A 15984-nucleotide genomic window follows, 5' to 3' on the forward strand; every position below is an offset into this window, starting at 1 on the left:
TCTAGCTTGCGTATTTGCTATTATTCAGGACAGAGGGCCTTCACTGACTCCAACTGCCTAAAGTGTTTAGTTTAAACGCTTCACAGTTGCTCAGAATTCTCTAGGGTCTGGTCCTGTCCCCTCTCTTGCGTTAACTGCCGTCGGTGCCCTATCATTTCCCAGTCCTGTTCCCTCTGCTTGTAATGCCATTCCCTGCCTTCATCTCCATAGGTCAAAATCCATTTCAAATGTCACCTCTTCCAAACGGTATTAGATTCCCTCAACCCCCAAACTCTTTATGTGATTCCTTTGTATTGGCCTTGAAGTCTCTTGGTTGGGTTGTGAGTGAGCGCCCTGAGAGGGACTGCCTTCCCTCATTCATGTCCCTCTCCCCCAGCCTCGAACCTTGCCCGTCGCAGGACTCAACACATCTTTGTTGAATCGAAACAAAGAGCCCACACGAGGAGCCACTCATCCGTGAGATGGGGATATCACTGCCTCCTACTTCATAGGGTGGTTTGAGGGCTTGGCTCATAGGAAGTGCTCAATAAATGCTCTCATCCACGTCATTATCTCTAAGAAGAGTAAGTTACACCTGCTTTCGGACTAACTTAATACTAAGCCTCTGCCTCCTGTTACTGAAGTTAAAGGATAACGGCATCCCTTTAGGGTTCTTGGGAGACTGTCCACTGGGATCGGTGAGCAGGGACCCACCGTTCGGGCCCCCTGGGGCCTTCCTTTACAAATTCCACAGAGTTTACTCGGCAGAGGCTTCTCTCGAGTACTTCAGGCCTTCTCTTTTTGGTCATGGAGAAATGGTGCCCAGCTTTTGAGCTCTGTGATTCTGGGAAACGAAGTGACTGGGAAGAATCCCACCCCGGCAGCTACCACTTCTCCTCCCCTCGGCCCCAGCAGGCTCACAAGGTCAGGCTCACAAGGTCAGAAACAGAGCCAGCCCTAGGTGCGGGGAGAGGCTGTGGCTAGTCTGGCCTGCTGTTCCAAAAGGAGTGAGCAGACAATTATGATAGACCTTGAGTTTTATTTTTATTTTTAAAATCTACTTTGAAGAATTTTGTGAGTCCCAAAGGAGCCCTTTTATGTCACTTTTTTTTTTTCTTTTTCTTTAGAATTTCCCTTAAAACCCATTAGGAAGATCTCACATATGCCGAATTTAGCATTTTAATGGGCTTTTGTTCCTGCCTTATATTTTTTTTCCCATTTTTAAGTTCCCCTCTGATTTCCAATTAGGTCTTTCTGGGTGACAACGTTCGCAAACTCAACAGCAGAATTTCTGGGAAGTCTTTTAATTTATGTCTGACTTTATGATGATAATATCGTGGACCCTGCCTGAGTCAGCAGAGACTAATTCGTGCGCCACAGATTTCACTTGCCGTGAGGAACCATGGAAGGGCACTGAACCTCTTTTATAAAATCACAGAGACGCTACGTTTGAGAATTGCTCTTTAGCACCACCATGGTATTTTTCTCTCTCCAGGAACCTCGGACAAGTCTAATCTGGAGCTGATCACTCTGACATGTACCTGTGTGGCTGCAACCCTCTTCTGGCTCCTGTTAACTCTCTTTATCCGAAAACTGAAAAGGGTAAGAATATTTGACATCAAGTTCATGCTCCTTTTTAGGTAATAGTCTACAATATCTGTCTGATGTCTACAGCAGGCACAAAACAAATGTTAGACCCTCTACTTCCCCTTCCCTCTCTTTCTAATCTCTGACCTGGTGAACACTGAAAATAAATCATTAAATGTCTCTCAACCATAAAGTAGGGTATTCAACAGAAAAGCTAGAGCACCAAACAGATGAGTATTTCCCAGAAACAGAAGGAATATTTTTTTACAGTACCTAAAATGAAGTGCATAAACCTGAGTGTATACAGCGTGATGCATTGTGAGTGTACACTCATGCAACCATCAATCACCCTGATCAAGACACCAAATTTTCTCATTATTTTTTCTCGTCACCTATTTCACCCATTCCCCTCGCCCTCCCCTATAAAAAAAGTATGTGATAAAGTCTTTAACTTAAATTCAGCCTGAGACCTACGAAGCCTTCATTTTCTTAACCTCAGTCTCTGCTAAGAGACAAAAAGGGAAAACCAAAATAAAGACTTGCCTGTAACTTCTCTCTCAAAACGTTAAGGAAACACAGACAAAACAAGCCCTCCTGTTTCATACCCTCTGAGCCCCACAGTAAGATTAAGTCCTTTAGAGTGTGAGGTGCAGGTTGGAATTCAGGACGTCAGATTTCTACAATTAGGCCTACAGCCGGACTTGTTTCTCTGAAGCTCGGTGGAGAAAAAGCCATCCTTCCTTCCTTCCTTGATGCCTCTAATGTTCATTGTGTGCCTGCTCGATGCAGAGTGCCAGGCGCTGTGAAGAGCAGGTGCTAGAGTGTGCGGTCTGGAGAGGAGACCATAACCAGCTACGAAGACAAATGTAGAGGCAGCTGACTGAAAGACACGGAAGGGGGGTGGTCAGGCCAAGAAGGGAAGGACAGTGTTGCCAGTGGAGAAGAGCACGTATGCGGCTGGTGCAGGGTAGAGGGAACACCGCGAGAAGAGGGCCTGGCAAGAGGCCGGCATGGCTGCAGCGGTGGGCACAAGGCAGGAGGTGAGGAAGGAGAGGAGAAGCTGCAAAGCCCGGCCAGGCAGAGCCTCGGAGGCTGTGGTAAAGCATTGAGTCCGTATTCTGGGAGTAACAAGAAGCCTGGGGGTGGGGCGGAAGTTGGTGAGCAAAGGTAGGCAATTAATTGTTAATGTTAAAGATTTGTATCTGGGAAGATTTTTTTGGCTGCTGTGAGAATGGAGCAGTGGGGTAAGACTGAAGAGGGAGGAAGCTACTAGAAGACTTTCCAGAAACAATGGTAGCTTAGTCTAAATGATTAAGAGTTAAAAGATACTTAGGAGATAAAACCAACAGGACTTCAGAAGTGTCAAGAAGGCCTTCTCAATTTATAGAGATGTGTTAGCCCTTATTAATGGCCAGGAATTATGGGAAGTCCTGTATGTAGTATCTCAGTTAACCCTTGCAAAAATGCAAAGAGCTGGATGTATTAGATAATGTTTTGTAGAGAGGGAAACTGAGCTCAGAGAGGTAAAGTAACTTGTCCAAAGTCACACAGGTAGTTAAAGTTGGAGCTGAGTTTTGAACCCAGGTTGTTCGACCACAGACTTCATTTTAATACTCAAAACCAGAAAGGTGTACTTTATAGTGTCGTTGTGAGAGGTGAGGCTAACAGCCGTCCTCTACAAGGAACATGTGACGGCAGGCTTTTGCTGTAGAGTGTGACTGCTTTTGAGCCATGACAATGAAGGCCACTGCTTTGGAAGGAACAAAGGTCAAACGGTGGCATTTTGAAAGGGGAGACACATTGTGTAGGGAAAGAGACCTAACAAAAGGAAAACTTGCCAAATCTGTAAGGGAGATGCAGGGGCTCTAGGAGTTCAAAGGAGGAGAAGGGAGAAAACACTTCAGGGAAAGCAAGCAAAGTTCAGAGACAGACTTTAAAGGTTGTGGCGGGAAGAAAAGCAGCCGAAAAACAAAGCCCACCCTACTCCTTCCCACTCCCCAGATATGGGAGTTAGTTTGCGTATCAAGCCTAGTGGAAATGAAACTGGAAATGTAAACGGGACTAAATTGAAGAGGTCCCTTGTATTTCTAAAAATCCATGAAATAAGAAAAGAAGAGAGCAAGAGATTCTTTTCTCAATGATAGAATGCCTATAAAACTTAAACAGTGATTGGTGGTGGAAGGTAAAGAGGAACATGATATCCAAAAATATTTCCACGTGGTTTCCATGTAAACCCCTCACTGGTAAAGACTGTATTTCATATTTTTATCCCCACCCCGCCTAGGCCAGTGTTACCATTTCAGCTAACATTTATTGATGCTTCCTACATACCAAGCCACCCCATTCTAACAGCATTACATGGATTATTTCATTTAATATTCACAACAACCCTGTGAGATAAGCACCATTGTTATCACTCTTTCACAGATAAGGACACTAGGCTTAGAAAGGTTAAGCAACTTGCCAAAGTTATGTGCTGGTCAGAAGCTGAGCTGTGATTCAGAGCCAGGCAATCAGCCCCAGTGCCCGGGCTCTGGAGTGCTTAGCTGTGCAACTTCCATGCCAAGCACCTAGTAGCTGCTCAGTGTTAATGTCAATTGAAAGAATAAATATTTGTCAACTAAGATCTATTATCACACTCCCCTCAGAGCCCTTACTTAACATTTGTTTGGTGTTTCCTCTCATCTGCCTTATTGAGATAAACCATAAAATTCCATAGGTGTCACATGGGGAGATTTTCATTGCCTGCCCTCCTGCCTCTATCAACACCTCTGCCAACCTCCCCATGCATTCTGCAGAGAACCCGAGATGCCCCTTACCCAGGGGCAGCTATCTGTGCTCTTTGAGGATTGGAGATTGTTTCTCATGGCCTTGACCATACTGGACATCGAAAAGATTAGTCACGAAACCTATTCCAACAGCTTCTCTACTGAACACTCAAGTACCCTGCGTGAGAGTTTATATGCCTCTCTAGTCTTAGAGACTCCCCCGAGTGTCTGAATGGGGACAGGCTGGGCCCTTACAGTCTAACACCAGCCGTAAATGCAGTTCGTGACAAACGTGCTCCGTATCTTTCTGCTTTCCATTCTTTGTGGAGGCCAGGCGAATCTGCTTTGAGCTATCTGTCACACGTTTTAGTGATAATTTTTGTGAAAAGGAGACCGATTGCAAGTGATGGATGAAGTGAGCTGTGACTGCCCAGAACAGGGTGAGTCAGGGCTGAAGAATGTGGGTGGGTGTGAAATGGTGTGAGTGGAGAGGTTGTCTTCCCTAGTGAACTCTGATCCTGTTTAGGGAAAGGCAATGAAAGGAAAGGCCCCAAAACTCATTAAAGTGAAGTTTACATAACTTCTAGGCTAGAGTTATCAAAAACCCCTTTACGTGGGCAAGCATATTTTTTTCAAGTCTTGTCCGCAGAAATGCAATCATCAATTCTACATTTAACTAACAGGAAATAGATCCACTGACACGACTCCACGACACTAAATGTAAATCCAGTTATCTATGATCTGAAATAAAGGGTATTTTCTGGGCTTGAGGTGCATTACCAAAATATAGCGAGCACTTCAACGTAGATGCCTGATCTCCTATCAATGACCAAACAGCCAAGAATGTGCTGGAAGTCTTAGACCTGTTTATTTATTCCTTGGCCTTTGAAATAATCAATTCCTATTTCTTACTGAAGGTGACTCGCATTCTAATCTCACTAATGGACCCCATAGTCTGTTCAGGTCTGCAGCAACTAAGAGGCCAGAACGTCTGAGTATATTTAAACGCTTCACATGAAATGTGCCTCTCCACTGTCCCAGGGAATCCTGGGCCCACTTTTGCCACCTCCAGCCTTTCTTACAAATGTGGAAAAGCCACAGTCATGGACCCTGCAGTCAGCCCGTCTGTGATACATGTTCCTGCTTGTACAGAATGGCCACGGAAACGTATTTACAGCCACTGTTTGGAAGGATTTTACAAAACCGCTTTGCACCTTTTAGAGAAGGACCGTCATTGGATAACTGTTTAAGAACAAGCAATAGGGTCACTGGACAATCTGAGCACATCTTACCGGAGCTAGGACAGCGGAGCTGGTACCGCAGGAGTGCAGTGTGGGAACGAACAGTAAGAGGTTGCTGAATGGAAATTGTACGCTCCAGTATGAGGTGCTTATTGATACGCAGAGGGGTATTTTGTACTCAATCACACGATCTCAACCAAAATAGCAGATGTTGCCAAGCATTGTCTTAAACTGGATATCGGGTGTTTTTTGGTTTTTTTTTTTTAAGTATCCTTGTTGGTGACTTTGCGATCTCTTTATTTCTTAGTCTTCTTCTGAAATAAAGACTGACTACCTGTCAATCATAATGGACCCTGATGAGGTTCCCCTGGATGAGCAATGTGAGCGGCTCCCTTATGATGCCAGCAAGTGGGAGTTTGCCCGGGAGAGACTTAAACTGGGTAATGTATTTGTTCAACAAATTCCTAAACCCATGCTGAGCATCTACTACATGCAAAACACTGTGCTTTGAGGGATGTAGAAGTGAGCTAGGGATCCTACCCTCTGGCTGGTCACAAACTAGCACGGGAGATGGACACAGAGGTAACTATTCTAACAGAATGCTGAGAGGCAATGCAAGGCGGGGAGCATCTGTTGCTTCTTTCAACAAATATCAGGCACCTTCTCTGAGCAGCAGACACCCCTCTAAGCCCTGGGGATATGAAGGTTTGAGGCTCTTCCCTCAAACGGTGGGGGAGATAGTCACAGAAGCACGTAAGTGAAGGAGAAGTAGGGAGATGATCTCTGCCAGGAAACTTACAAGTATAGGCACTCTAAAATAATGAAATTTTTGAGGAATCAGAAATTTGTGACCTAAAGTCTAATTCAGGATGGCAAGGAACAATAAAAGCCAAACATTTGGTGAAAGAACAGATACTCTTCAAGGCTATGGATCAAAAAACCCTTCTGCACAAACCTACTGCCTACACACTCTGAATTCCCCTGAGTGTTTGAAATGTCCAGACAGAATAGAAAGTCCTAGAGGGTCATTTCAGTTTTGTTTTTGAAGAGCAAAGGCTGTTGTTTTCCAGGAAACTCAGAAGCTGTAAACACCAGGCAAGCACGCTTTCTCTCGGCTTACCCCCAAGTTCCTCCAGCTCAGACATCACAATGCAAACTAATCTCCAGTCCTGGTGCTACAAAACAACAGGAGCCTCAATTACTCTTGCCCAGAATATTTGGATTGTGGCTTCTGAAAGTTTTCCACGCACTCCTGTGCTTGCCAGAATCATTAGCAGTTGGAACCAGGAAAAGAGATCATAGATCCAGTGTTCCTGGATCTTGTCACTCTCAGTGTCAAGAGCGTGTTGTTCCAAATTCAGCTGCATGGCCTCCCCTTCCCCTGCCCACGCAGAGGGGTGAGGAGACAGAGAGGGTGAAATGGCTTCTCTTCTTGTTCTCTTAGGCCTTGAAATGATTCCACTTGCATCTCTTCCTACATGAGAAAGAATACTTGGCCCCAAGAGTATGTTCTGTTTGGCTTGGGGAAGAAAATTGGAAATCAGTAAAAAGCTGGAGACAGACAAAAGCCTGCAATGGCTGACAGCAAAAAAAAAAAAAAAAAGAAGAAGAAGAAAAAAAGAAAACAACTAAATTTAGAGTAGTTAAGGGCAGGTGGCACATGAGATGAGTTCCTTCTGCAAGTCTAAATTATATGGCAGCTAGCCCAGCCCTTCAGTGACCTTGTCGGGGAACATGGGATAATTTTCCCACAACCATGAGCCATTCTCAGGCCACACTGCTTTTCAGAGTAATCAGTCACAATCAAACATCCTTTCTCCAGCACAGGACATGTGAGCTTCTGTCCCATCTCTTCATGCCTAAGCCTACCATCACTGTGATCCGTGTCCTATCAGGGACATTGCTCATTCCTCCACCAGAATTCCCCTGGGGAGCTGTGGTTTAGATAACCCACAGGAGACTCTTCTTGTTGAAGATCTTGGTATGTTCTTTTCCTTCCTGGAGTTGCCAGATGCTGATCTGGCTGAAGTTCATGTGAGTGTCTTTGACGGTAAGAGAAAGTGTGTCAAGTCAGCTAACTGTGTGTTTCCACGCACACTGTGGCTGCAGGGGCCAGACAAATGCTCCTCTTACTAACGTAGCAATAAGAGGCCCAAGATTTGTTTTTTATGCCAAGTAAATGACAGAAAGCAAGCTGAAGTAATGTCTAGCACATGAAAGTAACCAAGATGATGTCTGGATGGAGAGAAAAAGCTGCTTTGATGGGCAGGGTTACAATGGGGTTATAAATGCAGAGAATGTGCAGACCAAGTTGCAAGTGAATTCAGCTGTATGTCCTCTATTGGTTACTATTTGCAGCCCTGGTGAGAGAAGTCAGAATTTATGGGCCTGATAGGTACAGTTGGACCTGGGGTCAAAGGTGTCACTACTACTGAAATTCCTAAAATCCAGGAACTAAGCAAAACCTGGTAGTAATTCCTCACTAAACCTGGGGACAGTTCAGCTCCTATAAATTTATCACAGAAGTTGGGATACTGCCTGACATTGCATCTTTCCATTGGAAAATAAAGTCAGAATTACCTAACGTGGGAAACAAATGGAGTCTCAGAATTTGGCAAGGGATGGTGCCTGGGCTGCTGTTGCCTCCTTGGAGTCCAACCGTGGGTGCCAGAGAGGGCTCAGCCCTGTGCTGCTGTGCATTCCCCCCAGGCGTCCCAGGGACCCTGGCCAGCCGAGGACGATTTTGGAGGAGATTCCAATATCATTTCATTGTGTGACAGTGACCTAGCATTTTTCCGAGCTCGTGAGTGGCATGTGGGTAACACCAAGGAGGATTTTAAGGGAAAAGAGGGATCAGGCAAGGTAAAGTCCAGTGTGACTGGGCTTCCCTGAAACTCCAACTGTGGGTCTGCTGAAGGATTCCAAAGCATCAGGTGACTGAATAGCCTGTAATGGCTTCATGCTGTTTTATGAGGCAGAGCTCCTCTTCCCAGAGGGCACGTGAAAGGACTGCGGGTGGTGGGGGGGGCAAGTGAGGAGGAGCTTATCCTCCCTGACAGGAGTGAGATCCCCGAACACTTGTTAAAATAAAGTGTCATGGCTGAGAAGGGATGCCTGGGGGCTGAAGCCATGGGTAGGAAAGGATTCTGCCTGCCCCCCACGAGCACACCTCTTCGGAGCATGCGGACCAGAGGCCCAAGAGAGAGATTGTCTTTATTTGTCAGGCTCAGAACATGTTTTAAACTAGTGGTAGAAGGCCCTACAGAAGAAAAGCATTCTTTTGCCCTAAAAAAGCAAGGAATAAGCTTCCGACCCAAATGCGCCCATTGTTAGAAGTCCGGAGAACGTGTCTGCAAGTGGTCTTGCCACACAGGGTTTCCATGCCCAGCACCGTCAGGGTCTACCTGAGGCAGTCTGATTGAGACCATGAGTCCCCATTCACGCTGGTCTCTTTCTTGGACAATTTTATTTGAAGAAGGAAGCAGACTATACCTGTGCCTATAGTGCGCACTCTGTGGAATCGCCTCTATCAGTCACTATAGCATAGGTGCACCTTTGACCTGGGGAAAGGCATGCCATTTGACCCGTGTCCCCTGCTAATGCAGTGCGTCCCTGTTCAGTGGAAGCACAGGGAGAGCTACAGAGAGTCTCTGTGATTACAGGGGTAGCTGAGCTTTCCCATGTCCCAGCTGGACACCTCGGGTGGGTGGCAGTGGGTGGGTGATAGTAAGCAGCGGCAGGGTAAACACGTCTTTGCTAAGGAGGAGTCATGCATAAAAGGATAAAGGCTCTAAGGATGAGGAAGCAGGAAATCTTCATGACAAACTTTACAAGTATCTTTAAAAAAACAACAAAAAACCATGTCCTTTGGGGGAAGGGACCAGAGGATGAAGATGGAAGGAAGGAAGGAAGGAAGGTTAATAACTAACTGAAGCACATTCTCAGAACAGTCCAAGGAAAAGGACTTGGGAGAGGAGGCGCTGTGTGACATTAACACTCTAACCACCAGGACTCACTTTTGACCTGAGGCTTTTGGTTGACCGTTTCCCGCGCCCCCCACCTGAAGAAACAGAAGAGTGCTTTCTTTGGCTCATTCTTCCTTTTGCCGTACCGCATTTGACGTGCCGTGTTTCTCTAGGTTCTGTTTAGCTACCTGTTTCCCAATGGTGCATCAGGAAGTCCTTGATATCAAAGGCAGCTGAGGTGTTCTGGGGGCATCCCCTTCACAGGGCACCCCTCCTAAGCTCTCCATGTCGCGGGCCCCTTTAGTCAGCCATGACGGTATGAGACTCGCTTAGAGCATCCCCCAAATTCCCAAATGCCTCTATGTGGCAGGCCCTGGGCTAGGTCCTGGGAAGAGTCTGACACGGCCGTTGCCCCTCTGTCTCAAGCAAGGGTGAGGAAAGACACATGCTCACAGCCATTACAGCGTAACAGCAGGTACCATGAGAGCAATGTAGCTTTGTTATTGCATCTGGCAACCACTTCTCTGTGGCTGAAACCAATTGGTACCAGTGGTTGATAGGCTTAGGTGCTGAATCATGAAGATCTGTAATCATCATGTAAAGACATGCTGGAAATACTGAGAATATTTTGCCTGGCAAGGAAATCTGAGAAATGGCTTAGTGATTATTTTTTTTAGCTTTGAAGCATTATGATAACCAACAGCAGTAAACACCATTCTCAGTTTCTTCCTTTCTGCTGACAACAGATCCGAAAGAAATAGCGTGAAATGACAAGAAAAGGAGTTTAGGTCAACCACAGGGAAATTTTCTTTCCTGTGTAATAACAGTATTAAACAATGAAAGAGACCAGAGAAGATTCGGTAGCCTCTCCAGTCCAGTAGGATCTGTGAAGACGAAATTGGTCCTGCACCCGGCTGGCTGTGAAGGATGAGGGCACCTAGGGACACAGTAAAGAAGGGGAAGGAAGACACCCCAGGAATGTGTCCCTTACTTGGGTTCTTTTGGGGTCACTTTATTGGGGATTCCATTTAAAGCTACATGCCTCACATACACCCATAGGAAAAAAGGCACTTCTTTCCTGAAAAAGCCTTAAATTCACCCAGCTGGCGTGGCCAACAAACCAAAGTGTTCTTTTCATTGCAGGCAAATCACTTGGAAGAGGGGCTTTTGGAAAAGTGGTTCAAGCATCTGCGTTTGGCATTAAAAAATCACCCACGTGCCGGACTGTGGCTGTAAAGATGTTAAAAGGTACGTACGGATCCTGTCTTTTGGCTTTCAGCTGGCCCACCACATTCCCTAAACACTGGTACAAGTTGGACACGGTCTAGGAACAGACACGAGCTATTTCTGCTCTGGCCACATCACTTTTTTCTACTATTGGAAGCCCCTTAACTTTAAGGGAGTTCTTGATTAGGCCAGCAAGAGCTCAGAACACAGCTTGTAAATGAAACAATCTAGCACTGTCCACGAGAAAACAGTCCCATCACCGCAAAGATCATTCTCCCTTCACATCTCAGACCCTGGACTACCAGGGACATAAGCCCGCTGTAACGACATGCTCAAAATTTTGGAGTGATCTACCATGACCTAATGGGAAATTAGCTGTACATCATAAATCCCAAAGGCTTAGGCAGGCTTGACCTCACTACGAAGTGAAACTATGAAGCTAGAACTCATTGAGTTGATCAGAACTCTAAACTATTTTATACTATCAGGTCCCAACCCTGAAACATTTCCTCTTTAGAAATTAAAAAAAAAAAAAAATTATGTTCTAGTGTTGAAAGATACTCCCACTCTGTGGAGCACTGGGAGACAGACCCAATTCATACCGCGATTTACGACCACCGCCCTCAGACAGATTGAAAACAACGATCAGTGCAAAGCGTTTGAACCAAACATCTCAAAGCCTCACGTGTCCTTTAAAGTATAAACCATACCTCATTTCTTAATCCACAGTGGAATTTTGTGTTACTTCTGCCCATTTTAAGGTTCCCAAACTAGAAAGAAACAAGGCCTGAACACCCAAAGGGCAGCTTTTAGCTTTCCAAACTCTCTAAGATATTGCTGAGGGTTGTGAGGCACAGGAAACTGCAGCCAGCTAAGCAGGGACTGAGCAAAGGGTCCAAAAAAGAGCCATTTGCTTAGAGAGATTTTAGAGCGATTCATTTTCTTCTAGCACCGATACCATCATTGCAAAAGCCCCATGTAATGCTATTTCCCACCTAACGGCCTGTCAGGCGAAGGCTCTGATAAAACTACAAAGAACCTGATAGTTCTATGCTCAAAAGTAGCCAGGAAAGGAGCTTTGGATCCTTTTGCATCCATGAGTCAGGACTTTAGTGCATAGTGGCTGCACTTCGGTGAGAATACCCGCCTTCCACCTCCCCAGCCTGCACCCCTGACCCAGATTCTGAACAGAGGAGGCATCAACACACCTTCTCTGTAAGCAAGCACCCAAACAGGGACTTTACTGTGTTAGGCTGAACCACATGAAATCGCCACTTTTCTTCCTCTCTCCAGTCTTGTGAGGTAGATACTATTTTCCCCATTTGCAGACAAGGAAACATCGCCCACAAGGGTTACATGGCCCCGCAAGGCCCCACAGCTCACCGGTGCAGAAGGAAGGGTTTGAGTACAAGTCTTCCAGCTCTGGGTGCAGTGCTCTTTCCCCCACACCACAGTGTTATATGAGAGGGGCTGCAGAGACCCAGCCTCTTGGAAATGAAATCCAAATCCTGAAAAGGATCCTGGCCTGCACTTTGCAGGCAATCTAGCAACCAACCTTCAGATGAGTTGAAATGAAATCTGGAAGCACCTGCTTCCTCAGCTAGTCCTGTGCCCCTGCTGACTGCCACAGGCCGCGTCCAGGCGAGGCAGGCCTGCTGTCCGTGCTTGTCTATTGTGGATCCAAGATAACACCTGTGGCCCTGCCTAGAAATGGAACAATCTAAGCAAAAGAGCCCAGATTTTTCTGATTTGCCAAAGGGCCATAAGCACATGGAGGAACTGATGAGTTTGAGGGGGGACAATCTGACTTGAAATTTTTTTAAAGGCCCAAAGAATCTATTATGGAAAACAGTGTGTGCAACATTTTTTATCAATGCTTATCTTTATTTTTTTTTAAGCCATCAGCCTTGACTAAAAAAGATTACCAAACCATCCACTATACAAAATGCCTAAAAAACCATTTCCATTCAGCTTTCTTGCTTAAATTGGCTGGCCATATGTTTCTAGAAGAAATCGAAAAGACAAAATCTCAAACAAAGGCCACGAGTCAGAAGCTCTTTCAGAGTGCCCTTGAGCAAAACCTTTAACCTTCCTGGGCCTTAAGCCCATGTCTGAAATGAGGAGAGTAATCATGTTGTTTATTTATCTACCAAACATTTGTTGAGCATCTACCGTGAGCCAATCCCAACTCCACTGGGAGGCTTCTAGAGTTTATCTGGTTATTATTAAAGAATGATTTGTGCTTATGAAATAACATGTTGGGATCCACCACAATGTTAAGTGCACATCTCTGACCCGCTTCCTGAACCATCCTACAGAAATACTTGAACATGTGTACAAAGATTACACAGGGGCTATCTATTGCAGTGTTATTTGTTAAGGCAAAAAAAAAAACCCTGCAGACAGTGTCAGTGTCAAGAATGCCATTAATCAATTAAAAGAATGGAAAAAGTCTCTGGCATATTAAAAAGGGAGGGAAAGCAAAATTTTAAAAAATATGTATATACATACATATGTATGATCCCATTTATATAAACAAACAAAACTTTGATTTGAGTATACCTGTTTACAAATACACAGAAAAACATCTGAAACTCCAAATGATTAATAAGGAAGGTCAGCGGCTTGGAATGTCTTTCCACTTTTTACTCTACATATACATCATATTTTGGGAATATCTTATAGCAAGATTATATGACTTTTTTATTTCTAAAAATACTTTAATATGTTTAAATGCCTTAGAAATTAACCAGTATAAGAACAAACAAACTTAATTTAAGCTTTAGTTTCTGCTAATTCTTAGACTGATGTTGTTTATCTCTGAGAATGAAGTTAAAGGCAGATGCTTAGGGGTCCTCACAACTCAAGATAACCCTGTGGGCTCCGGGGAGGGAAAGGTTATAGGGACAAAAGAACACATCGCAAAGATGTTTACAGAAGTGACCACTGTGGCCTCGCAGGCCCCTTGTACTCCTTCTTTGTAACTCTTCAAAGAGGGGAAAGTGAGAAAAAGAGGGGAGGTGTGGGCTCCTCCCTGTCTGGAAGGTTCTGGCTGTGCCGGCTCCTGACAAGGGAAGCCTCTGGAAGGTGCCGTCCTGAGGCGCTCAGCTCCGAGTCAGCACATTGCTGAACAGGCCTGGGTCCACCAAGAGGAAATGTCCAGTGACTGACTGACCCCACCACTGCTCTGGGCCTCCCTGTAATCAAAGGATGTTGGCTCAGGAGGGTGGGGTAAAGGAGAACAGTCTGCAGACTTGGCCCTTCTGCAGAAAGCAGGGAAGTAAATGAAGCAGGCGGCTGCTGAGCCCTGACAAAGGTGGAGGGCAGGAATGCCGCCGCGGGAGGAAAGGGCCCCATCGTCCTGCCGCCTTGACTTCTCCCTGCTTTCCACACAGAGGGGGCCACAGCCAGTGAGTACAAAGCTCTGATGACTGAGCTCAAGATCCTGACCCACATCGGCCACCATCTGAATGTGGTCAACCTGCTGGGAGCCTGTACCAAGCATGGAGGTAAGTGACGGGGGGAGGGTGCTCCCCTCCCCTGCTCCTCCTCACCTCCTGGGACACAGCCTCTCAGTGGGTCCAGAAGAAACCGCTTGGCCATTTATGGACGGGTGCTCCCATCCTAGAAAAATCTTCCCTGGACACTTAAAGACCTGAAGAGAAGGACTCCCTTTTAGATCTCTTTCCACAAGCTCTAGGTCAAGGGGAGGGCAGTGTTCTCTCAGGATGACTTGGAAGGAGTGTGATCAGACCCAAAGTAAATGGAGAGAAGTTTGAGCACCCCTGTGAAGCTTCAGCACAGCAATGAATCACTACTGGTTGAATCCCAGGAGGAGGTGATGTGGAGGACAACCAGGCGGGTCTTTCCCTTCAGACAGGCCGCACCCGCTGGGGCAAATGGCAGGGACAGGGCTGTGGTTGTGATTGAGATTCCTGAGTGTTCTCGGATAGCTTTCTCTCTTCCCCTATGGCAAGGCTGGTACTTGGGTGTAGATGCGTGATCTCTGCCTAAGCCAGAATGAAAGGTGCAAAGGACTGCAATATACGTGTTTTCCAAGCTCAACAAAGGTAGAGAGATAAAGGGTAGTTGGGGAAGACCTCCCTGCTAGGAGTGGCAGTGGGGAGAGAAAGAAGCTAAGGGCTGGGGAGGCCAGAACTAGAGTCCTAGGGACCGAGACACAACCTACCTGCTTCTGCATTAGCCTGGCCTCTCTGCCCGTAATAAGCTGGGAGCTTTCAAGTTCTCTGTCTCGGCAACATCATTCTGTTTGCCTCAACTTTGCATAAAACTGACTGGAGCTAAACCCAGAACCCACCTCCTTCCATGCCTCTCAGCTCTGTATAGTTAGTTGGCTTTAACGACTGAAGCCCCTCCTGAGGGTAAGGGCTGCTGGACCCCAGACCTGCCAAAACCCCTTCGGTGGGAAAGAGGTATAACCTCAGAGGGCAACTTCCTGCTCTGCTCCCCTGAGGGTAAAGGAAGTGATGTCAGGATTCTAACATACACTTTAGAACCAGTGAAGTCTCGATGGAGGCAGAACACCTCTGTATGTGGAAGCGCCAGGCCTCCGCGAGCCTGGGAAATGAGGGCGCCCCTGCCTTCTGCACAAGCACTCCACACGCCCGGCCTGCGTGCTCCCAGAATGCTCTAGGGCCGGAGCCCTCTGGAGCAGTTCCGGGGTCACTCCCACTTTGACCGGGAACCGGAAGCTCTCCATCCCTGCCGGTCTCCTGTCCGGAATGGGCGCATGGTGTGGACTGCTAGGTACCAGTTAAGGCAGAAGATCCCTGCAGGGCACCCCCCCAGGATTCATAGTGTCCATCCTTCCCTCCGCCTGACCCCTTGCTTCCTTTGCTGACCGTTTTAAATAGCTAGCAGGGGAAGGGGCAATCAAAAGAATTACATTTTTATGACGTGGAAATTATATGAAATTCAAATGTATGTGTTGTATGATTTTTTGGAGCATAGTCACTCATTTGGTTGTATTGTCTATGACTGCTTTCATGCTACAGAGGCAGAATTGCATGGTCTTCTGGCCTACAAAGCCTGAAATACTTACTGTCTGGCTCTTTACTGAAATGTTTGCTGATCCTGCTTTAGACCTTCTTACAACCCCCAAAGCAAACTATGTGCAGACACCCCCAGATAGTCCTGCAGCATGGGAGGAAGAGGCCTTTCAGAACCAGCGGTTCTCAGCACTAGGAGGAGCTGCGA

General features: G+C 46.2%; 1 protein-coding gene across 2 annotated transcripts in view; it reads left to right on the forward strand.

The window, feature by feature from the left end:
* FLT1 (fms related receptor tyrosine kinase 1) overlaps positions 1–15984 on the forward strand; it is a 173411-nt gene that overhangs the window by 128693 nt on the left and 28734 nt on the right. For both annotated transcript variants that reach the window (XM_036917340.2, XM_036917341.2), the window contains exons 16-19: positions 1475–1581; positions 5883–6015; positions 10684–10788; positions 14163–14276. In XM_036917340.2, the coding sequence (XP_036773235.2) occupies positions 1475–1581; positions 5883–6015; positions 10684–10788; positions 14163–14276 (459 nt within the window). The remainder of the gene's footprint in view (positions 1–1474; positions 1582–5882; positions 6016–10683; positions 10789–14162; positions 14277–15984) is intronic.

This window comes from Manis pentadactyla, chromosome 2, assembly GCF_030020395.1.
Source record: "Manis pentadactyla isolate mManPen7 chromosome 2, mManPen7.hap1, whole genome shotgun sequence".
Taxonomy (NCBI): Eukaryota; Metazoa; Chordata; class Mammalia; order Pholidota; family Manidae; genus Manis; species Manis pentadactyla.